Below are 25,279 nucleotides of genomic sequence, written 5' to 3'. Positions count from 1 at the left end.
ATAAGAGCACCGTTTCTAAATCTGGGGGAAAGTCTAAATATATTGTTTCTTACTTTTCCCCAATCAGTCCCAGTTAAAACAGTTTAATCTGTGATCATCTTTTCTATAAACCTAGCTGCATGTGCTCTTATGAAACCAATGGGGTTATGCTGAACAGCACCTCAGAATTGAACTGTTAAAGAATTTTGAGTTTGGCTAGATTCAACCATATTTTCCTTTGTTAATGGGATCAATATCTCTTATTCACCCCCACTGCACCCTGCTTTGTTACTATTTTGTTGGCATATGATAATGAAAGATAAAACCCTAAGTGGGTTGAGGCTTGGCTTGTTTACAATGAATCAGTTTACTGACTTTTCTTAATATCACAATACTGCTGTCATTTTTTAACAAAATGATGGTTGCTTTGATGACAATAAAATGTTTTTCTTGTAATAAGAAAATTAGGCTTTATTGTGTTCTGCTCCTGTTGACAAAAAGGATTTGGCTACAGATTAGCTTGACTTGATGGGTTTTTGTTGTTTTTGTTGTTCCTTCATTTAATTCTCCTTTTTTTGTGTGTCTCTTTTCAGGCGCCTCCTTGGCATCATAACAAAAAAAGATATCCTCCGTCATATGGCCCAGACGGCAAACCAAGACCCCACATCAATAATGTTCAACTGAACCCAATAACTGAGGAGAGAGAGGAAAATGAAGAGGAGGTTCATTTGTTGAATAGCACAACACTTTAACACAGGGCATTGCTTTGCAATGGGAAGGAAAACTGGACTTAAGGAGAAGTGTGCGACTGGATTTCAGGAGGTGGCTTAAGAAAAGGTGGGGAAAGGATGTTCCTCACACTCCCAAAGTGGAGAGAGAGCAAAGTTCTGCATTCCTGCACTGGATGTGTTCTAAATTGGTAGATCTGCCATGATAGTGCAATGGGAAGTTATGTTAGAAGACAGAAGGATCCAGTCCTTAACCTGTTGTTTTACCATTGAAGAAAGTGGTGGTTAATCCCTGTTCTGGAGGGATTGTTTTGAATTGAGCCATCTTTTGAAGACTGGAATATTTTGCTCTTTTTACCATAGACAGTTGTTGTGTTGACTCGTGAAATGCATAGCTGTATTCCACATCATCTCTTTACATTCCAGAAGATTTTTTTTATTTCCTCTCTTTCTCTCTCCTGAGCTGTAACAGCCTTTTCGCAATTGGTGTGTCCTTTTGAAATGGTAGTTTCTCATATTGAGATGTACGGTGACCTGCTAAGTTTGATCACAAGACGGAATTGTTTCTTGTGCCATTTAAACCTAGAGCTTGTTTATCATGAAATTCTTGTGGCAGTTTAGATCTCCTGCAGCAAACAGATTGTGCAGGTAAAATAACTTGGGTGAAGCATGTTAAGAAATCCTGCATTTTGTCAGCTGCAATATAAACAGCCAAAATGTGTCTCAAGAAGAATGTTTCCCTTGCAAGATAATAATGTGACCTGGGCTTATGCAATTTTTTGTATTATTAAAAACACTAAGGTATATATGTACCAATGTTGTGCAGTGTAAGGAAGATACTGCTATTCTACTAAGAACAGGAACAGTTTGATATAAATGTGTATCTGATAACAACTGCATGCTGAAACACTGAAGATTGTTCCCCCATTAAGATCCATCACATTATGTTTCCCATTCTTACAAAAAAGATTGAAATTTTTAAAATCATAATTTGCACTAGATATACATAGATATCTTACCATGATTTTATTTATATTTTTATGGACTAAAATATACTAAATGCAGATTAGTTACTTTTACCTTTGTAACATGATTTTTATACACTAAAAATTCTTTATTAGCAAAGATGTGCTAAGCAGCAGCTTGGCAACAGAGGAAGGGTTTAAGTATTTCTTTCTAACCCAGTCAACACTTGATTGCCATAAATCTTAAAATTACTGTTTGTTTTTAATCAAATAACTGGAATATTAAGACACTCAGTATTTGTAAATATTGCAATATTTAAACAATAACAATATTTAAGTTACAGGCATAAGTTTTGTCTTTAAATTTACAGGAATTTTGAAATGTAGCAGCTGAAGAGATAACTCAGTTGTAGTTCAAATCTCTTATTACTTGAAAAGATGTGTAAGGTTTAAACCTCCTCTGCAGTATATACAAGCAGGGAGTTCTTTATAACTGGAACATTTTGTTATATGCTTTGATCCCAATTATAAATTCTTTATTTTGAGTCAGAGCACTCCCATAAAGACTTAAGAGGGATTGATTAAGATATTATTGATTATGATAAAACAAAAAGTAATGAAAAAAATTGAAATTTGGGCATCCCAAAGCCCACATCATCTAACACAACAGGTATTAATGGCAACTATTCAGGTATTTTATTGTGTGCATTTGGAAAGACAGGGCAGCATGAAAACCTCGGCATGCATAATGTGGCTTCTGACTCTTTACACTTGCTCAGTGGCCCCTACCTCATTTGATAAAACCATTTTAAAACTGGAATCTCAAAAGCTGTTGCCCAGGCAGCAAAGGAAGCTGCTGTCAAGGAGGCAAAAAAGAACCAGAAGCCCTGCTTGCATGCATTTGTGTTCTTGACACAGATCTACAGCATCTTGCCAGAGTAAGTTAATGTCCTCCTTTCTTTAAAGTTCTTGATACCCAAATACCCGAAAGAAATCAACAAGTGCTTTACTAACTGGCTCAATTACTAGTTTTTAACACTGTCCATTGTTTACACAATACGTCTTCATAAATCTTGAGATGTTTCTCGCTAGCTCCTAACTTCACAGTGTGGTTACACTTTTTTGCCTTGAATCCAACAGTTTCTTGAGAAACTCTTTTCAGTCTGACATTGATTTGGATTCAAACCAATTTGGTTTGGATATCCTTTCCATTGATGGAAAATAGCTCCCTCATTAAAATTAATAATGTACAAACCCACCCACCCACATTTCCTTTTTTGCTGCTTGGGTATAAAACTGGAATAACTTTGTTTGGAGCCTTTTATGTAATTCAGTAATGATGAGCGAAGATAATTTGGCCTCTGTATAGATCATGCAGAGACAGTTTGTTTTCGTCCCTCCAACACGACTTGAAACTGAAAATAATTGGCTTTGGGCCAGGTGTGTGTACAATTCATCTGACTTTGGCTCTAATCATGTGCATCTTTAAACCAAATATTTCCCTGAGCCCCACCTTCTAATTCTTAAAGCTTTGAAACTCCCCTGCAACCACTTAAGTTTTAAGACACTCACTTTATGTGTGTTGTATAAATGCAGAATCCTGACTGCACTTCATAGCATGAAATGAAAAATACTAGTTCATGCCCTTGATGTGTCTTATTTAAATGTTAGATCTTCACATTTAGAACTTCATATCTATATTGTGCTGATCTAATGCATTTTGTTTGCTCTTTTTACCTGATCAGTTTCCCGTACACTGACACATCATGACGCGTTAGAGATTCTGAAACTAAAGTAAGTGTGCCTGTACTGCTCAACAAAAAGGGTTTACTAATAATAATGTAAAAATTTGCAGCGCCTTACTCAGGCTGGGGCAGGATCTGGTGTTTGGGGGGATGTCAGCATCTTTTTTTATTTGTAACAGTTTAGTTGGTGGTTCATGAAGATTGCATAGTTTGTTAATCTGTGATATTTCCTAGAACTGTATTAAACATTGATCTCAATGTTTTTTATTTATACTAGTGTGGTAGCGTTGCATATCATTACAGTAAAATAAAATCCTCTTACTGTGATGATTCCATTAGGAAACATTAAAAATTCTATATGACCATTTTGGTTTCACTTTTTCATTGCTGTATGTTGTCACAGGGTATATAAATTTAATGTATTCCCCTCTTGTGCGTGCGTGCACACACACACACACTCACCCATACACCCCTGGAAGATCCTATGAAAAATGATAGAACTGATTAAATGTTACAGAACAACTTTACACATCTCTTGCATTTATTCAGTTAATGAATGAAGTGGAAACATCAGTGAGAGCTGAGATTGAGCCACACTATACAATTACAGCATTTTGATGCCACTTTACCTACCGTGGCTGCATCCTATCCATTCCTGGAGTTTGTATTTTCATAAAGTACTTAGAATTCTGTGCCAGAGACCTTTATCTGTACACCTGCACTCCAGAATTAATGCAGTTCAAGCAGTTCAACACTGCTTTAACTATTATGGTTCTGTGCTATGGGATCCAGGGATGTATAGTTTGTTGTGGCACCAGATCTCAGAATTCCATAGCATTGAGCCATGCTAGTTAAAGTGGTGTCAAACTGCATTACTTCTGGAGTGCGTATGCTGCCATAGTCCAGGGAAATGTACTGGAGAATTCTACCACAGCAAACAACTTCCAGCATTCCATAAGATGCAGCCATGACAGTTAAAATGGGGTCAAACTGCTGTAATTATGCATATGTATACATATGAAAAATAAATAGTAGTACTTATTAGAACAGAGAGACAATATAGTGTAATGACTGAGCGTTGGACTATGACTTGGAAAGAGTTTGAATCCCTGCTTGAGCATGGAAACCCACTGGGTGACACTGAGCAAATCACACACTCTCAGCCTCAGAGGAAGGTAAAGGCAAAGCCCCTCAACAAATCTTGCCAAGAAACTTCCATGATAGGTTCACTTTTGGGTCATCATAAGTTTGCAAGAAGGCACACAACAGGATTAGATCTAGAGTTGTGCTGAAAGGTTTTAATGAACTTGGGTTGGCAATTTTCACCAATTTCTTTTTTACCCCAATACAGGTGAGTCCCCTGAAAAGTGGAAATAGTACTTAAGGAGACAGGAAGGTTGCCCCAAATTAACCACCCCTTTCTTACATTGGGAAATCTGTCGATTCCTTCCTCACAAAGGGGCAGGACTGACCAAGACCAGTACAGGAAACATTGCCATGCAGGGAGTGTAATAAAGTCCCCACAGGCCTGTGTGCTCATTTGCATTAAATGTACTTCCTGAATCTTTTGTACCACTGTTGTTCGGAAATGTTGCAGCAGCATGAGATTTCACTGTGCATCATCAGCCTTCCATCAAAAATAGGCTGGCATTCTGCTAGTTATGATGCTATTAGATTTTCAACTGCATAACCATTACATTTGATTGTGGTACCATTGTCATACACATTGTCCTTGAAATTGACTTTAATATCTAGTCGGCTGTCCGGAACAACAGAGTTCTTCTTAATACCCGAATATTAATACCTTTTAATTTTCAAAGCATGGGCTCTGTATCAACACTCATTCCATTCAGGTTCTAACGTCAATAAATCTACATCTAAAATACCTGAGGTTACAATCTGGACTAAATGTTATGTAAAGGGAAATTTCTATTCCCTACGTCTGTTCTGGAGCAGATAGTAAATTTGATCCTCCAATGGTATCCATTCTGTCAAGACATTATTGGACAAAACCCAACACCTTTTTTTTTTTGCTGTAAGTGCAGTTTTAACTTACAGCGGTGCCAATTTCCAGGGAATTCCCTGGATTCTGAGGAATGTAATTAATTTTTTCCAGGGATTTTGACGGAATATTCTGGTAAATATTGGGGAATTCTGGGGATTTTGGAAAAACATTCAGAGAAATATCTTCGAGGCTTGTTGGCAACACTGTTAACTTAGCAAAGCACTTGCACAGCATTTGTATCTTGAAGTTTGGATTGCTACTGGGTGAAAATCTGGAAGGAGCTTCAAATTAACACTGCTACAGAGATAATGGCCTTTAACATTTATTTTGTATCTTAGGCTTTTAAATTTATATGTAGTGTTCATAAAACTTTGCATAGTGGGCAGTCTCAAAATGTACAAAAATAAAAATGCTGTAGCATTCATGGAGTGAAACAGCGGCATAAAAAGCAAACAGCACATGCCCACAAGACACCCAGAAGCTGGCTTCAAGCTGGGCTCTGTCCACATGTGGGCTGGCTTCTGGGCACTCTGGCGGCATGGCATTTACATGCTGCAAGAGCTCCTTAAAGCCAGCTTCCTACTGCAGTGGGAGGTTCAGTACTTATATTGACCTGTGGATAAGTCAACCCAGGCTTTTTCGGTCACAATTTCTAGATTTATACATGAGTATATACATTAATACCCAGTGAGGCATACATATAGAAAGAAAGTCATAATAACAATAAAATAGATCTTAACTATCCATTACATACGACAATATCTGCCCTGAATAGGAAAGATGTATCAGTGAAATATGAACACAAATAGGAGTGTCTCATAGCAGCCACTTAAAAACTTTTTGGATTCAGCAGCCTATGTTTATATGATCTGACAAACAACCTTATATTGCAAAGGATTTAAGAAAATGTTTTAGCAAGCATGTGGGTGAGCCCTGGTGGTGCAGTGGTTAAATGTCTGTACTGCAGCCACTCACAAACCATAAGGTTGCGAGTTCAATATCAGCAAAAGGGCTCAAGCTCAACTCAAGCTTACAGGCCTCCGAGATTGCTAAAATGAATACTCAGCTTGTTGGGGGCAATTAGCTTACACTTTGTAAACCGCTTAGGGAGTGCTTAAGTGCACTGATAAGCGGTATAGAAATGTACTTAGAATCATTGAATCATACAGCTGAAAGAGACCGCAAGGGCCATCCAGTCCAACCCCCTGCCATGCAGGAAATCCAGATCAAAGCATCCCCGACAGATGGCCATCCAGCCTCTGTTTAAAGACCTCCAAGGAAGGAGAGACTATCACCTTCCGAGGAAGTGCGTTCCACTGTCGAACAGCCCTTACTGTCAGGAAGTTCCTCCTAATGTTCAGGTGGAATCTCTTTTCCTGTAGCTTGCATCCATTATTCCGGGTCCTGTTCTCTGGAGCAGCAGAAAACAAGCTTGCTCCCTCCTCAATATGACATCCTTTCAAATATTTAAACAGGGCTATCATATCACCTCTTAACCTTCTTTTCTCCAGGCTAAACATCCCCAGCTCCCTAAGTCGTTCCTCATAGGGCATGGTTTCCAGACCCTTCACCATTTTTGTCGCCCTCCTTTGGACACACTCCAGTTTCTCAATGTCCTTTTTGAATTGTGGTGCCCAGAACTGGACACAATATTCTAGGTGGGGCCTGACCAAAGCAGAATACAGTGGCACTATTACTTCTCTTGATCTAGACACTATATTTCTATTGATGTAGCCTAAAATAGCATTGGCCTTTTTAGCTGCCGCATCACACTGTTCACTCATGTTCAACTTGTGGTCTACTTGGACTCCTAGATCCCTTTCACACGTAGTTTCTTTCAGCCAGGTGTCACCCATCCTATATCTGTGCATTTAATTTTTCCGCCCTAAGTGCAATACCTTACATTTCTCTGTGTTGAATTTCATTTTGTTAGCTTTGGCCCAGCTTTCTAGTCTGTTCAGGTCATTTTGAATCTTGATCCTGTCCTCTGGGGTATTAGCTATTCCCCCTAATTTGGTGTCATCTGCAAATTTGATAAGTATGCTCCCAATTCTGTCATCCAGGTCATTGATAAAGATGTTGAATAGCACTGGGCCCAGGACAGAGCCCTGTGGGACCCCACTGGTCACTTCTCTCCAGGATGAAAAGGAGCCATTGTTGAGCACCCTTTGGGTTCGGCCGGTCAACCAATTACAGATCCATTTAACAGTTCCTTTGTCTAGCCCACATTTTACAAGCTTGTTTGCAAGAATGTCATGAGAAACCTTGTCAAAGGCCTTACTGAAATCAAGATATACTATATCCACAGCATTCCCTTCCAAGCTGGTAATTTTATCAAAGAAAGAGATTAGATTTGTCTGGCATGACTCGTTTCTCTGAAACCCATGTTGACTTTTTGTGATTATGGCATTGCCTTCTAGATGTTCACAGACTCTCTGTTTAATGATCTGCTCCAGAATCTTTCCTAGAACTGATGTCAGACTAACTGGACGATAATTGTTGGGATCATCTTTTTTCCCCTTTTTGAAGATGGGGACAACGTTTGCCCTTCGCCAGTCTGCTGGGACTTCTCCTGTTCTCCAGTTCTCAAAAATTATTGCCAATGGCTCCGATATTACTTGCTATTGCTAAGTCTGCTGCACTGCTCTTGAACCAATGTCCCCTGCATATATGTGTGGAGTACCAGTATTGGAACAAAACTCATCATTTTAAAACCATCTTATTGAGGAATCCACAGATTCTGTGGAACAATGTTTAAAAGCCTTAAAACTGAGGACATAGGTGGAGTAAAAAAATCACTAAAACCAAAGATAAATGTGGCATGGATTCCCTGCCCCAGTAACAATTAAGGTGTTTCTTTTTTTAAAAAAAAATGTTTATTCTTCACAAAATTACATCCGTTTAGTACCAAAATTCATAACAAACATCCTTGATGAGGTGTCACTGTATATCATGCTGCAAGTTGGTCAACATTATCTTTTCTTCTATTAGCTAAATGAGCTTCAATGATCTCTGCAAACAGACTTCTCTTCAGCAAGTTGTAAGCAAGAGGCAGCAATTGGCCAACAATCTTGTGAAAATACTAAAAAAAATATGAAATAAGTTATTAGAGGTTCTCACAAACATTGATCTATATAAGCAATGGCTTCTTAGCTAATCTGTTTTTCATTTAAAAGGCAGCTTCACGTTGATACATACAACAACATTTTTTGAGAAGTAATAATTTATGCTTGATTTTGATTCATAGATCTTTTGAAACCAGAATATTACACTAAAGAGGTTGAGTATCCCTTATCCAAAAATCCCTAATGCCTAAGTCCAAAACTGTCCATATGGGCATCTGGGATAGTGACACCTTTGCTTTCTGATGTTTCAGTGTACACAAACTATGCTTCATAAACAAAATTAATAAAAATATTGTGTATAAAATTACATTCAGGCTGTATGTATAAGGTGTATACAAAAAAATAAATGACTGTCATGTTTAGACTTGGGTCTCATCTCCAAGATATCTCAGTATGTAGATTCAAATATTCAATAATAATAAATCCAAAATACTCCTGGTCCCAGGAATTTTAGATAAGGGAGACTCAATCAGTATTACTTCAGTTGTTACTATTACAAAGTACAGTCAGCCCTCCACATTTGCATCTTTGACTTTTGCAGATTTGATTATTCACAGATTTGATTAATATGTTCTCTCTAGGAATTTCTTGTCCTCCAACTTGACTCTATGGTCAATAACGACCAGAGGTTGGAATGGATAACCTAGATCTAGGGAAAAAAACTTCTCTAGGCATTTATAGGTCATCCAGTGCAATTGTATAGTCAACTTCCAGCATATGTTAACAATAGACCTGCACTGGAGGACCTAGAGATTCCTATAGAGGTGTTCTCTCAGGTTAAAAAGTTTTGTTATTTGGGTTTTTTCCAGTTTCACAGGGATCCTGTGCCCCTAACCCAGTGCTTCTCAATTATTTTCTGTCATGCCCCCCCTAGGAAGAAGAAAACATTTCGCGCCCCCCGCGCGACTGTAAATAGTATCATTTGTCTATAAAATTGTTATAAGTACACCTCTGCATAACATACCTTTACAGAGCCTCGCGCCCCCCTTTATGGAGCCTCGCGCCCCCCCTGTGGGGCCCGCCCCACTATTTGAGAACTACTGCCCTAACCCCAGCAAATGTGGAGGACCCAGTGTATTAGGCTTATGGTTTAACAACAGAACCTTGAAGCAGTAAATATGAAGTTAAGGAGAATGGTATGCATGTACTAGAATTTCCCATTTCTGAAGAGAAAATAATTTAACTTACATGTGACCCATAGCAGAAGAGATCTACACCCAACTCGTATCCCATACCATAGTCACATTCATCATTAGCAAACTGAACAAATGTTAGCATTTCCTGAATAGGGGCAAATGCTTTCAGTCTCTGGTCATCATTAGGAGCATCAACAATTGCTTTACAGATTCTTTTGAGACTAGCTGCAGAGAAAAATAAGTGAAAACAGGATTAGGACATAGCACTTCTGTATATGGCAGTAATACAGGTTGAGTCTCACTTATCCAGAAATCCAAAATCTGAAATATTCCAAAATTATCCACATGGGTGGCTGATGTAGTGACAACTTTGCTTTCTGGTGGTTCAATGTATACAAAATTTATTTTATGCACAAAACTATTTAAAATACTGTATATAAAATTACTTTTATGCTATGTGTATAAGGTGTACATGAAACATAAATGAGTTTCATATTTAGATTTGGGTCCCATCTCCAAAATGTCTCATCTTGTATATGCAAATATTCCAAAATCCAATCAGTCAATCAATCAAAACATTTCTGTGTGCAAGCATTTCAGATAAGTGAGACTCAACCTGTACTACTACTTAAAATACGGCAAACAGCATTGGATTGCTGAATCAACTAGGTGACTCTTTACACTAGTTCAAGCAAGAGTTGGGGCTTATGCATACCCATTAGTAAAATATATAAGGCACATATATTTTACAGTGCGATCTATTAAGTCTTTAACAAAATCCAATACACATTGGTGGTACCTTTATTAGGTCAACAAGAAGGTGCAAAAATGGTCTTTTACTGCCTTTGATGAAGTACGTGGGCTGAATTTTTTTTCTTCCTAACATTCTCTGTAACATTAAAAACAAAACAGAGACACTTGCAACCCGTAAATTCAACACCTTTTATTCTGCATGAATTTTGTACAGTCTATCTGGTGAAAAATCCAGTGAGCTTTGAAAGCTAGTATCATCATTATATATTTTTATTATTAATGGCACCTTCTGGTTGGTCTAACTGACAATACATTCAGTTACCGAAACCCAACTTATGCAGCACCTTGTATGAATTCTGTGCATAATACAGAAGATGCCCTGGAATCTTCAATAACGTGCACAGGCTTCGTGGCAAAGAATTCAGTGCAGAAAGGTTTCTAAAACCAATTCAAACAATAAGTAGATAAAAACATTTTAAAAACCTATTAAAATACTGTTTAAAAACTTATAAGAGCAATCTAAACTTGACAAGGTGCTGGGAAATACAAGAGGGCCTCCTCACAAGACGTCAAATTTCTGATAGGCTCATATGGGATAGGGTAGTCCTTCAGATATCTTGGCCATGAGGTATTTAGGGCTTTGTAAGTCAACACCAGCACCCTGAATTTTTCTCAGAAGCAAATTGGAAGCCAGTGCAATTCATGCAAGGCTGGTGTTATATATTGTGCATCATCACAATTTACTAGCATGGTTGTGTAATGTGTGAGCAAGATATCTCTACTGTCATAAAGTTACACATAACAGTGTCTGATGCAGGAACTCAGTGCTAGTTTTAAAATGTATTGTTTGTCTCTGATGGTTCTAAACCAAAATCAATCTTATATGTTTCAAGTAATATTCAATAGTATGTCAGTTGTTTATTTATTTTTATTTTAAACTAGAACTGAGCTTTTGTTCTTAAAAGATTTAACTATAATCTAACAGGTAATGCACACTAATACTAATAGGAAAACAGCTGTGTATATTATCTAATATTCTTTCTGAGAACAGAAACACTGGATTTTTTTTTACCATTTGTTTCAGGAAGCTCTCTGTATCCAACATCATTCTTATCCACAGGTACAACCAGACCAGCTCCATGGAATGATTTTGTTACAATCTATGTTAAGAGGGTGAAAAACCAAGTATTATTATCTGTCAAGTCAAAAGAACCAAGCAATAAAAATATTAATTCTACATATAGTCAATCTTATTTTCTTAGAACAAATTATTGAGCAACCATACGCCGTAGATTCACACCATAACTTGATACTGTCTTTCCCTAACAAAATGAAAATGTTTATAAACCAAAGAATTCCAGTAATCTGAGAACTCCCAGCTTCCTATAGACAGAATTGTACCAGCCCATTACAATACATAGACTGTTACACCATATATTGATTGTTCCTGGTGTCTCCACCTGTATCATTTAAGGTAATTTCCTCACATGTGTAGCAGATAGCTGATGAACATAAGCAAGGTTTCTATACCATCCTCAGTTACTTGCTCACAGTACTGATGTACAAGCTCAGTTTTAACAATAGCAAGTACATTTCCATACCACTTATCAGTTCACTTAAACACTCTCTAAGTGGTTTACAATGTGTAAGCTAATTGCTCCCAACAAGCTGGGTACTCATTTTAGCAACCTACGGAAGGATGCAAGGCTGAGTCGACCCAGGAGCCCTTCAGGATCAATCTCACAACCTTGTGGCTGTGAGAGGCTGCAGTACTGGCATTGAACCACTCCGGCACCAGGACTCCTAATATTCTTCGGTACCTTTAGGTCTTCAGTACCTTCACCTATGACCAGTGTATTTTGTCAAAATCATTTGATATTTAAAATATAAACTGAAGTCATTCCGGGTTCCTGTTTTCTTTATATGCCACATTTGAGATACATTCTTCAGTTTCCTCCAAACTATTGTTTTTCGTTTATTCTCCTTTATTCTTAATTATACCATAGTATGCATATATGTTAAGATGTATATACCATTAAGTCCAACGTCATTGCCAGGTAAAGCGTGTACAAGATAGCAGCTTTAACTCCTTTCATTATAAAATACTAAAACCCATTATGTGGTGATACATTTACAGAAACAACCAAAATGTGCAAAGTAAAACATGCTAGCTTTGGAAGCCCAGGCAAAGATGATGAAGTAGAATATATGAGAGGAAAAAAGTGATGGTGTTGTGATCACAGCATCTACAATTTTGTTTTGAGATGTTATAGGACATATGTATATACTAAGTATGGTTAAAACAATTCCATTCTAAGGATGATGAAAACAATTCACATGACATGTAAAAATGGTGCTCAGTAATGCAATCCTCTGCATGTTTACTCAATAGCAAGTCCTACTAAATTCACTTGGGTGCGTTACAGACCGCCCCGGTGTATCGGGGCCTCAGCTGCTACAACTGCAGCCTCCGAGGCCCCGATCCGCCGCTTTCCAGGCCGCTTCCCCACGGCCTGGAAAGGGGTGTCCTTGAGGCTTCAAGCCCCAAGGACACCCCGCAGCGGCGGGGAGGAGGAGAAAGAGGCCACTTGGCCCCTTTCTCTTTTGCGTCACTGGCGCAGCCATCTAAAGGCTGCGGCCAGTGACGCAAAGCTGGAAGGAGCTCTGAAACGGAGCTCCTTCCGGGGCCGCGGAAAGGGCGCACTAGGCGCCCCTGCACGGCCCCACTAAGTCACAACCGTGCCGCCTCGTTTGGAGGAGGCGTGGTCGTGACGTAGTCATGGCGGCGGCCATGTGGAACGGCCGCTGCCATTTTCTACGCGCAGAGCGCGTATTAGGGTTAGGGGCGTCCGGAAAGGACGCCCCTTTCTAACCCTAGTGCGCGCTCGTCACATACTAGGGTGCCCATTTGTAATGGGCCTGAGTTTTAGGTAAATGAATATTGGACTGCAGTTTAAGGAGCTAAATAAGAGGGTTTTTTTCCAAATCTATGGGTAGCTACCAACTTCTCCAACACCTTGCCCAAAAAGGGACATTACAGGAACTAGAAAGTAGTTGTCCATGCTAGATTCTTTAGTGACAAATGCTTACTACTTTTTCTTTAAAGCATAGTCAGAATGCACTTTCCTTTTCTCATTACTACTAATGTCCAAGTCTTTAATCCTCCCCCATATTTTTTAAAAATCATGATGGGCAAGGATCCAGAGAACACGTTGTGGCTATTAAACTCTTAAGTATGAGCTTGACAAGTGTGTATAACAGCAGAATTAAGTGTAGCTCTTGCTATCTTCTTCTTTGATCATATCATAATGATGGCATTCAATTAAGCATGTTGAGTGATTTTTTCCACCCAAACTGGTCATAAACAGCTTTCTGGGCTTCCAGAATCTGACTTACTGAATTCCTGGGGAGAAAGCACATTCCCCACCTGAACAGAGCTCAGCAGCCAATACTGTGCAAATGCAGTGGTGGCAACAAAATGTATTTTAGCCACGACCAGTGCACAAAAGCTACAACATGCAATCTTAACTGTTGTCACTCATGTTCACAGAAAATCTTCTGCCATTTGCATTTGAGATGTCAACTCAATGGTTTCATTGCTTTCAACTCCTGAAGATATTAAAGAGTACATAGGGCTCTACAGTTTGGCTAAGGGCACTTTGGGCATTTGTATCTAATAGTGCAAATTGGCATCAAGCTGAAAAAAGTAACTAAATTATTCATTAGAGTTGTTTTCTACTGAACTGGTTGTGAAAATAAATCAAGCCATACTTTCTTGTCTCTCTGTTTCATCTTCATAGTTTTTTGCTCCAACAGATAACCCAATTCTTTCGCTGTTTTGGTGAGTTTTTCATCTAAATCTTTCAGAATACCACATTTCTTTTTATCAGTCAGCTCCTGAAGTTTTCTGGACAAAAACAATCTGAAACAGAAGACATTTCATTATTCATCCACTTTCCTCTGCAATTAAATAATAATAATAATAATAATAATAGTAATAATAATAATAGTTCTTTTTGACCCGTGTCTCCCTTGAAGTGGGGTACACCATAGATTAAAACACACAAATAATAATTTAAACACTGTAAGAACACTGTTAAAACACATAAAGATAGGCCACATTAAAATAATCCAGCATAATTAAAATATCCTAGTTTAAAACTGAATGGGTGGGCCTGCTGGAAGAGGTAAGTCTTTAATACTGTTTTAAAATTCAGACAGCATATTGAGCTGTCAAATTTGTCCTGGAAGGTCCTTGCATAGTCTAGAGGCGGCCGAAGTCAAAGACCTCGGGGTGACATCAATTCTGGTTGGTTTAAGCAAATGTCCCCCAGAGGACTTGAGTATATGGGACAGATTTTACAGAAAGAGGCAATCTCATAGGTAACCTGGTCCCAAACCATGCAGTGCTTTAAAAGTAATAATCAAAACTTTGTACTTTTCCCAGAAACTAACTGGCAACCAGTGGAGTGATTTTAATATTGGTGTGATATGCTCAGTCCTAGATGTATCAGCAAATAATCTGGCTGTCATGTTTTGAACTAACTGGGAACAAAAAGTATGTAAAGAGAACTGAAGAGGTCCAGCTTTAAGGTCCAGCATGTGCAGCATGAATTTCATCTTTAGGTGTTCCAATTCTAGGAAGGGCCACATCTGGCATATCAGCTGAAGCTGATAATAAGCACTCTTGGCCATTGAATCTATCTGGGCTGACATTTGGAGAGACGTATCCAGGAGTACTCCCAAACTGCGAACAGAATCTTTCAGGGGCAGTGTAACACCATCCAGAACTGGTTGACACACCTCACTGTAAAAGTGAGCACTACTGTCTTGTCTGGATTCACTTTCACTTTCACACATTACCTCCTCCAAGTATTCATTCAGAAGAGACACACTATACATAGCTGAGGTTGTTTTTGAAGGTATATTTGGATGTCATCAACATACAGATAGCACCCCACCCCATGTCTCCAGATGATCTCTCCCAGGAGTTTCATGTAAATGTTAAAAAGCATTGAGGATAGAATGGCAACTTGTGGTATGCTATATAACAACTCTTTTTTTGAGGAGTGACTATCCTCAAGTACCAACATCTGGAACCTGCCTGAGAGGTAGGACAAGAACCACTGCAACACAGTGCCTCTGATTCCCAACCCCCTCAGGTATTCCAGAAGGATACCATGGTTGGTGGTGTCAAATGCTGCTGAGAGGTCTAAAAGCACCAGCAGGGACACACGCCCCCTGTCAGTGCTAAGATGGAGATCATCCACTAAGGCAACCATAGCAGTCTCAACTCCATATCCTGTTCTGAAGCCAGTTTGAAATGGGCCAAGGAAGCGTGCTATCTCAAACTGTCTGGAGTTGGAAGGCAACTGCCCTCTCAATCACCTTGCCCAAGAAAGGAAACTTGTCTATAATTATTAAGGTCCAGAGAATTTAGGAAGGGCTTTTTCTGAAGTGGTCTAAACTCTGCTACTTTTAAACAAGGTGGAAAGTTCCCTCCCCTGAGAGATGCATTAATAATACTCTGCTGGAACAGCTGTAGAACCATTCGCAACAGGAGAAAGGAGCCTTTGGGAAGAACAGGCAAGCGGGCGCACTGTACCATGAACTCCTGTGCTGTAGAAAAGGGCTTCTTGATCTTGCAAAGAATTAACATAATTTCATTAATAAAGCAGAACATTGTAAAATACAAAAGCCAAATGTTAACTATAACTTTCAATATTTCAAAGCCATTCCTTGTGCTTGGGGATAAACTCCTGAAATGATCACAAGTACTTCCATGGGGAAGCAGAAGCAACAATATTTCTCAAAGAGTTCTATAAAATAGAGTTTTGTTCACTGATTAAACAGACAGCTTTATACAGAGAAGACTAGTGAACACATAGTGGTTGCATCCATTGTTCCTCATTCTAGTCTCTGGAGCAGCAAACAGGCTTGCTCCATCCTCAGTGCGACACCCCTTCAAATACTTTAAAAGGGCTATCATATCACCCCTTAACCGTCTCTTCTCCAGGCTAAACATACCCAGCTCCCTAAGTCTTTCCTCATAAGGCATGGTTTCCAGACCCTTCACCATTTTGGTTGCCCTCCTCTGAACATGCTCCAATTTGTCAACATCTTTTTTGAATTGTGGTGCCCAGAACTGGACACAGTAGTCCAGGTGGGGCCTGACCAAAGCAGAATAGAGTGGCATTATTACTTTGCTTGATCTAGACACTATACTTCTATTGATGCAGCCTATAATCGCATTGGCCTTTTTAGCAGCCGCATCACAGTGTTGACTCATGTTCAACTTATGATCTACTAGGACTCCTAAATCCCTTTCACATGTCATCTCATTCAGCCAGGTGTCCCCCACCCTACATCTATGCATTTCATTTTTCCATCTTAAGTGCAGTACCTTACATTTCTCTGTAATTTCTGTGTTGAAATTCATTTTGTTAGCTTAGGCCCAGCTTTCTAATATATTCAAGTCTTCTTGAATTTTGATCCTGTCCTCTGGGATAATAGTTACTCCTCCTAGTTTAGTGTCATCTGTAAATTTGAGAAGCTTGCCTTCAAATCCTTCATCCAAGTCATTGATAAAAAGGTTGAATAGCACTGGGCATAGAACTTGTGGCACTCCACTGGTCACTTCTTTCCAGGATGAAGAGGAGTCATTTCATTTTAATTTTTTAAAAATCAGATTATTCAAGAGATTTGGGATATTAATTTAATACAATATACACTGTTGACATGAGGTAAAGATTTTGCACAACCAAGTGTCCAGGAGAAATTTATGCAAAATAGAAGCCACATAAAGAATAGTGATTTCAGTATTTCATGGGGGGGGGGGGGAACCAGACCACCCAAAAAGGGTGGATTGGGGCCACCCCAGAGCTGGTTGTTTTGGAGCCACGGCAGCCAAACACCATGGTCCCAACCTGCCCTGGAGGCAGCCCAAATAGGACCTCCTATTTGGGCCAATAAAAGCTGCCTTAAGTGATCTGGCCACAACCCCAGGGCAGCTTCTGTACCTTTTCTCATCAATGGAGAAAATCAAGGGTTGAATTTCAATCAGTAAAACATGGGTAAACCAGAGCACACACATACACACACACTGGTTTAGTACAATTTGTGCTTGTATTTGTGAACTTACATGTACACTATGGCTAGATTTCAGGTTTTTTTTTTTTAAAAGTAGTACTGATACATTGCTCTCCAATCTCATCTTCATGGCAGGGGTTGGACTGGATGGCCCTTGTGGTCTCTTCCAACTCTACGATTCTATGATTCTATGATCTAGGCTGCATCAGCAAAGCAGAAATAATGCAGTTTAACACCACTTTAACTGCCATGGCCCCATGCTATGGAATCCTAAGATTTGTAGTTTGTTGTGACAACAGAGTTCTCTGACACAGAAGGCTAACTATCTCAAAATTACACATTCCAGGATTCCATAGCATGGAGCCATGGTAGTCAAAGAGGTGTCAAAATGCATTGGTCCTGCAGTGCAGATGCAGTCCTAGTTTGGCTTAGACTGACTAATTTTTAAACATAGCATGAAAGTATTAAAACTTACTTTACAGCAGCAAATACATTATCACCAAGTTGAGAAATCACACAACCTTTCTTGGCTTCATTTTCACCAACCCACGCTGGCAGTTCATCTGGTATATCCCTATAAGATATGCATACATAAAGTTTAGAAATAAATGCTTTCCATGGAATTACATGTGCAATTTGAAGCACTGCAAAGAAGAATGAAACAAGGCTCTCCCTTCCAAGAAAATACAATAACCAATGTTCATGGTTCTTTGAGTTTCTACTTCCTAAATTCTAATTTTGTTATCAGAAGCCTTCGCTTCTTGAAAATACTTTACAAAACATACTGTATTATAAAATTTCTGAAATTCTAATTCCCAACTGCAGACAAAAACATCTGATGGGTTTACAGTGCAATCCTAAACATTTAAATCTCACTGTTTCTTCTTCCTTAGTCCTGAATTGAATTTGTTTGTTAAATTTTGGCATATTTAAAATGCTAAATTTAAAGCGTGAGCTCTCTGCTTCAGAGTTACCTTACTTCACAGGGCTATTCGGAAAATCACTAATAATATACTAAGATCTTTTTTTTCAGTAATTCTTTCGCTACATCAGATGGGTGTTGTGCAAAACAGCATATTATTCAAACTGCTAGATAATTCAGGAAAACTTCTTTCCTTCCAAGCATGAACCTTTGGTGAAATATGTTCCCAGAGAAATTTCATATAATAAAACTTCAGGGTGGCATTTGTTGTACTTGCTCTGCCTATAAGGTAGCTTTATAGAGCAACATATGACTATAGGCAGATTAGAAATAATGACTGGAACTCACATGATACTTGTTTAAGACATTCACTGAAATTCTACAAGAAAATGTATAAAAACAGTCTATATGGACAAATATTCCAGGGGTGATTCATTCTTATTTGACTTCTTAATAAGATTTATACGAGTGAAAGAGAGAAACAAAGGGACATTGGAATATTTATCCATGTATATATATAAAACCCACGATAGATTCACTTTAGGGTCAGTATAAGACTAAATAAGTGTAGATAACTGGCACTTCAGATGTTTTGGCCTTTCCTCAGAACAGCTAATGATGAAATATTAAAGGAGTTGCAGTCTGAAAACAGCTGGCAGGCCACAGATGCTTATCTTCTGAGCAGAAGTACTAGAATACAAAAAAAATCTTCCATCAAACAGATGCATGTTACCTGAAATATCCCATATGATACTGCATTTTGCTGTCTCCAATAATAATAGTCTGGAACTCGGGAGGGTCATAAAAAAATCTCCAATGAAGGCTGAAGTTCACATCTTTTGATCCATGTGTCTTTTTGTGTTTTCCAGCAAGAATGTCAAATGGTCCAACTAACTGAAGTCCAATGCTTGATTTAAGTGCATCTACAACAAATAAAAATACCTACTGTTTCATGCTCATAAAGAAAGATGTGATGACTCCCCTACCCCAAAACTCAAACTTTACAGTTTTTTAAAAAAGGAAATCTTTTAAAAGAAAGCTCTTATTATTCCTGCTTTTTACATGCTAAATGAAACTCTCTTTTCTGAGCTCAGAGATAGTTCCTCCATCCACGATGAGCAATAGACCCTACCATTAAGTTCTCAGGTTTTTAAGAAGTGGAAATGAATAAAGATTTCTTGGTTCAAACACAACACACACTTTCTGTGTTTGGCCAGTGTTGAACAGAAAGCTCAACCACTGATCCTTGTATTTTCACTTGTGCGCAACAAAACAATGTAATGCACAAGCATGCAATATAAAAACCTCTTACAAACAACTGTGGGCCAGTCTCAAATGTTTAAGTGAATACACTAAAGTAGGAAGCTAAGCAGTAATTTTTCATTATATCTGGGAACCAGTATTTGGCTTTAATTTTAGACAGCATTTAGAAAATATATTATGCCTGGAATAAAGTGGAAGATTCCAGTTTTTAGAACCTACCACATGGTTCGTCACAATCTAGATTCTCACAAAATTTCCAAAAATCATAGAAATCTTCTGGCATCTTGAGTCCATAGCAGCTTTCCACTTCTTGGCGAACGTGTTCAGGGACATCTGATTCTTTGGACTGTCTCTTCTTTTCCTCGTTTGTCTTTTCACACTACCAGTGAACAGCAGGTCAGTTTTAATCCCACACCTGAGAAGAAGCAAACTCATACTTGTATATTTTAAGACATACGTGAGAAACCTGTGGGTCAGATGCATCTTAAGATCAGGCTGCATAGGGACTGGGATGGGGGAGCTGACTGACAATCACTAGAACATATACACTTTCTAATTTTGTGCTCCTTTTGAGCATTAGCTTTCCATTAACTTTCAGACCAATTTGTTTCTGCTTTAGGTAGGTAGTGGTTAGGACATAGTACTGTGCAAATGTCCAAGAGTGTGTACCCATGCGCGCACGCACACACAGATATACTATATAGTTCAGATGCTCTGAGCTACTCCTAAAGCAGACCTGCACAACTTGGCAGAAGGGAGGATCCAAAATTAAAATAGGCTAAACTTCTTTGAGCTGTAGATAGGTTTTAATTAAATATTAATTAATTTATAATATGAATTAACAATATTAATTAGAATTAATTAATATTCATTCCATCCTCATCCTCCTCTGCCTAGCCTTCTCCTCAGGAGAAAGGCAAGTGGCAGAGGAGCTTTGCCTGTCCTTCTTCTCCATCTGGACTACTTCTTAGGAGAAGGTCAAGTGACAGTGGAGCCTTGAGGGGTGCACATTTACCCCTCTTCTTCCTCTGCTGCCCGACCTTCTCAAAAGAAAGCCAGGTTAAGTAACAGTAGCGTCACTGGGTGGGTGCATGTGTGTGAACCACACCAGGTGACGCCCCAGAAAGGTTAGCCCCCCATACCATCCCCCATGCTCTGGGCATGCACACCATTCCCTGTGTGCGCACCTCCCGGTACCACAAACTCACCACTCTTTCGTCCTCCATGCCACTCCTTCCGCCACGTACCACTCTTTCCCCCACACGCTACATATGTCTCTCCTTTCCCTCTTGCACTCGCCTGCCACAACCTGCGGCCATGCCGCTCTTCCTCCCCCACACGCCACTCCCCCATGCGCCTCTCCTTTCTCCCTCTATTCCTCCCCAGGCACGCACCATTCCTTCCCCTCATGTGCAAGACAGGGAGTGCTGTGTTGTCCCAGGAAACCCTGCCTCAGATATCCCCACCCCCAGAAGTCCCACCCCCACACTAGGTGACACCGAGTGCGGGAATGCCACTGCAAAGGAGAAGCCTTGCTGGGCGAGCGTTTGTTCCTCTTTCTTCTGCCCCACCCAGCCTTCTCCTTGGGAGAAAGCCAAGCAATGGAGGAGCTAGTGTTTGCACATCCTTCTTCTCTGCCGCATGACCTTCTCCTCGGGAGAAAGTCAGGCAGTGGAGAAGTCTTGATGGGCAAGCATTTGCCCCTCCTTCTCCTCTATCCAGACTTCTTCTCAGAAGAAAACCAAGCAGTGGAAGGGCTTTGCAGGGCGAACATCTGCCAGTCCTCTTCCTCCTGCACATGACCCTCTGCTCAGGAGGAGACCAAGCAGTGAAGGAGCTTTGAAGTTGTTCCACATCCTTGCTGGCCGCCCAAAAATCCTTTGGCGAGCCACATGTGGCCCCTGGGCCATATGTTCAGCAGGCCTGTCCTAGAGGAACACCTGTCTAGAGAAGGAGTCAAAAGACTGAACGGGAACCAAATGGTATTTCCTACTGTCCCAAACTGTCACGTTTAGTGGACTCAGACCTGAGAAACCAAGACAGCATTATAGGGTGGAAACACTACAGTTTTATTTTGGATTCCTTGACAGAAGTTCACCACAGACTAAGCAGTATCAAATCTGAGTTTCCCCTGAGTTAGCCTTTAAGAGTTCCCTCTTCCTAACCTCTCTTTCCCAGCCTGCTGCCCCCTGCTTTAAATCAGATAAAAGGGTTCTTTGAAGATTCCTTTCCTCACTTTCCCCCATCTTCATTATCAAATCATCTGTCCCAAGAAGGAAGGTGTCCTCCATTCTCTATCAGTGTTCCACCTCAGGAAATAAACAAGGCCATAAAGATGCTGCTCACAGCAGCCATTTGCTTCCCAAGCATTCCCCTTCAATTACCTCCACCTTCGCTCTTTCTTTGGTTAGCCATAGCGCTATTTCACCATATCAAATTATTCCTATAACACCACATCTCCTTATTATGACAGATCCATAACCTTTGGATACGACACAAACGGATGGAAGGGGAATGGCAAAGGTACCTGTCCTTGCACCACCACACGGGGTTTCTTCTTGCAGTCTCTGGTCATTTTGTTCATTGCTGTCACCCCCGCAGCATCCCGCCTTTTGCGTCCACAAGGGTTTCCAACAGCTGGTCCTCGTGACGTCATCGTTCAAACTTATATGGTAAATGATGCATAGTTAGGGGTGGAGAGATAAAGGCAGAACACGCAAGTCACGTCTTGAATAGCTGGTAAATATTGCAGTACACTTGTCCCTCCACATTTGCAGCTTTGGATTTGTGGATTTGATCATTCATGAATTTTATGAGTATGTTCTCTCTAGGAATATCTAGGTCCTCCAGTGCAACTCTATGGTCAACGTTAACCAAAAGTTGCACTTTAGGACCTAGAGAGAACACTCCACTCCAGCGCAATTCTATGGCCAATGCCTGGCAGATGTTAACCACACAGTTGCACTGGAGACCCAGAGACACCTAGAGAGGGGTTCTCTCAAGTAAAAGCATAGGTTTTGCAATTTCCCCATATTCAGGGGGGTCCTGTGCCCGACCCCAGAGACTAGACGGCTATTCCGTATTTATTTGAGAGGGAGTACCACTGAATTCAAGAGTAGTTATTTCCCAAGTAAGGATAGAATTAGTCTGTGATCTTGCAAGACATACTTGCTACAGATGAAGCCCACCATTTTGAGCAGCATCTGAGAAGCATGAATTTAACATTTCCATAAGTGTTTTTAGCTGTTCTTGTGGAACGTCCTCCATTTTGAGCAGCGTGAAAAGAAGCATGAATTTAACATTTCTAGGAGGGCTTTTAGCTTTTATTTTGGACCATCCTCCATTTTGAGAGGCATGAATGAAAAGCATGAATGTAACATTTCTAAGACCGTTTCTAGCGTTTTATATTGCTGGGGAGTCCTCCATTTCCCCCGAATGCCCTCCATTTTGCGTTTCCTCCTCCTTTGAAGATGGAGGGAAAGAAGGAAGGGGGAAAGCAAAGAGGGAGAAGGGGAAGGAGGAGAGCCAAAGCCAGCAGGGGACGGAAGGAAGGAGAGAGAAGGAGCCATGGCTGCCTACTGTGCCAGGGGCAGGGAGCTCCCTCGTCGCCTCGCCCGCCTTCTCTCTCCCACAGAATACGCCGCCACCGCCTCCTCGTCTCTTTCTCTCTCTTGAGGGCTTTTATTCACCACCAATGCAGATGGAAAAACGACCCTTTCCCCTCCGAACTGCTAGCACCGCTTCCCAAACTCAGGCCTTCAAGGGACTCGGACTACATCTCCCAGAAGCCTCGGCCGTCTGAGGGATTCTGGGAGTTGAAGTCCAAAACACCTGTGAGGCCTAGAGATGTGATGGCGCCTGGAAAAATTAGGAGGGAAAAACACCCAATTATTATTATTATTATTATTATTATTATTATTATTATTATTATTATTATTATTATTATTATTATTATTATTATTCATGCTAAAATAAAACATTCCATAATGCATTTTCTCCCTCTTTTCCCCAATTGTTTTGGGAATCACTGAATGACCACTGTTTTTCTGCCCCACAGACTAATAATAATAATAATAATGATAATAACAGATTTTATTTACTATATCCTGCCTTTCCAGGAGGATCAAGACGGGTTACAATAGAATACATAAATAAATACATAACACACATGTATTTTTATTTTATTTTTATTGTGGTATTTATACCCCGCTATTCAGCCCTAAAGGCTATCATCATACATAACTAAAATTACATATCCCCTTATTTAAAACTAAAAAATACCAATACTATAAATACAAATTTAAAATAGGCAAGATTGGGGACAGACATTTGGGCAAACGATGTTCAGGCCTCGTCCGCATTGCAGAAATAATCCAAATTTAGTACCCCTTGAACTGCCATGACTCAATGCTGTGGAATCCTGGGAATTGTGGTTTATTGTGGCACCAGACAAAGAAGGCTAAATGTCTCACAAAACCACAGTACCCAGGATTCACTAGCACTGAGCCAGGGCAATTAAAGCGCTCTCAAACTGGATTAAGTTTGCATCCGCACTGCAGAAATAATCCAGTTTGACACCCCTTGAACTGCCATGGCTCAGTGTTATGGAGTTCTGGGAACTGTAGTTTTGTGAGACATTTAGCCTTCTTTGTCAGAGATAGTTCTAGTGACACAACAAACTACAGTCCCCAGAATTCCCTAGCATTGAGCCATGGCTGTTAAAGTGATGTCAAACCGGCTTATTCCTGCAGTGCAGATGGCCTCTTCTTGGCATTATACTATGTAACCAGCTCCGCTTCCCTATTTTTATTTTGCAAATCCCATCTTGTGGTAAAGGCCAAGACCTATTTGGCTGAAAGGTGTGTCCAAAAGGAAAGGTTTTGGACCTTTGTGTACAAATGCTGAGGGCCTTTTGACAGGGTGACCAGGCAGCCTCCTTTTCCAGGATCTGTCCTCCATTTCCATCTTCTGTCCAGGAGGAATTTCAAAACATCTTCCATTCTGAGCACAACTAAGAAGCATGAGTTTAGATTTCTAGGAGTGGTTTTAGCTTTTATTTGGCCATGCCCTCCATTTTGCAGTGCCTTGTCCTTCTTTGCGGTGAAGACATGAGTGGTGTACAAAAGGAAATATGCACACCAAATGAACAAAATGTTTTTATTCATATACTATGTTGAGCAAAGGGTGTGAAATGTCCACACATAAAGAGGGAAGGGAGTCACAACAAGGGTAACAAGTTTGAGAACCGCTGGCCTAGGGCGAACTATTTTTTAGTGAAAGAAATTGGCAACATGAGCTTTTGGAGAGTTCAGTCATTTGAGATGCATTTGGGGAAGTAGACTGAAGCCTACGAAAACTCATGCTGCCAATTTGCTTCTTTCAGTTAGTCTCAAAAGTGCTACATGATCTCTGTATGTATTACATTTTTAGTGAATATAAGCAACCTGTGTCCACACCCAACAGCAGTGGCTGGTTCATGCCCATAATCATGGCCCATCTCTTCTTCTCCCATTATATATATATTTGGAGTTTATCACACCACATGGGGACAATTGGAAGTGTAAATGGG

The 25,279-nt window shown here is 39.9% G+C and overlaps 2 protein-coding genes across 10 annotated transcripts in view; one reads left to right on the top strand and one right to left on the bottom strand.

Annotated features, from left to right (window-relative positions):
• Positions 1-6,694, top strand: part of LOC149312843 (H(+)/Cl(-) exchange transporter 3) — a 60,125-nt gene extending 53,431 nt beyond the window's left edge. For 6 of the 8 annotated variants that reach the window (XM_089525501.1, XM_089525496.1, XM_089525498.1 and 3 more), the window contains one exon: positions 573-6,694. In XM_089525501.1, the coding sequence (XP_089381627.1) occupies positions 573-663 (91 nt within the window). In that variant the 3' untranslated portion in view covers positions 664-6,694. The remainder of the gene's footprint in view (positions 1-572) is intronic. The other 2 variants (XM_089525495.1, XM_089525502.1) reach the window with 1 other exon arrangement.
• Positions 6,695-8,279: 1,585 nt separating this feature from the next.
• LOC149312842 (histone PARylation factor 1-like) lies at positions 8,280-23,536 on the bottom strand. 2 transcript variants are annotated; one of them, XM_089525494.1, is made up of 9 exons: positions 23,400-23,536; positions 22,238-22,374; positions 19,930-20,089; positions 19,181-19,370; positions 18,001-18,099; positions 14,208-14,358; positions 11,509-11,596; positions 9,736-9,908; positions 8,280-8,504 (listed from the first exon to the last, which is right to left on the bottom strand). In XM_089525494.1, the coding sequence occupies exons 2-9, from the start codon at positions 22,364-22,366 to the stop codon at positions 8,373-8,375; spliced, it is 1,122 nt and encodes a 373-aa protein (XP_089381620.1). In that variant the 5' UTR covers positions 22,367-22,374; positions 23,400-23,536; the 3' UTR covers positions 8,280-8,372. The 2 variants fall into 2 exon arrangements, with proteins under 2 accessions (XP_089381620.1, XP_089381619.1); XM_089525493.1 differs by having other exon boundaries at positions 23,290-23,535.
• Positions 23,537-25,279: the final 1,743 nt, after the last annotated feature.

Source organism: Sceloporus occidentalis, unplaced genomic scaffold (assembly GCF_023333645.1).
Source record: "Sceloporus occidentalis isolate IW3139 unplaced genomic scaffold, rSceOcc1.0.p SCAF_5, whole genome shotgun sequence".
Lineage (NCBI taxonomy): Eukaryota > Metazoa > Chordata > Lepidosauria > Squamata > Phrynosomatidae > Sceloporus > Sceloporus occidentalis.
This window is presented reverse-complemented; position numbering and strand designations above follow the sequence as displayed.

Excerpts from the sequence above, each read along its gene's own strand:
- LOC149312842 (XM_089525494.1), bottom strand. The coding sequence starts at position 22,366 with ATGACGTCACGAGGACCAGCTGTTGGAAACCCTTGTGGACGCAAAAGG. Across the intron at positions 18,100-19,180 it reads TATCATATGGGATATTTCAG|GGATATACCAGATGAACTGC; the intron begins GTAACATGCATC and ends CATATCTTATAG. Across the intron at positions 11,597-14,207 it reads TGAAACAGAGAGACAAGAAA|ATTGTAACAAAATCATTCCA; the intron begins GTATGGCTTGAT and ends CTCTTAACATAG.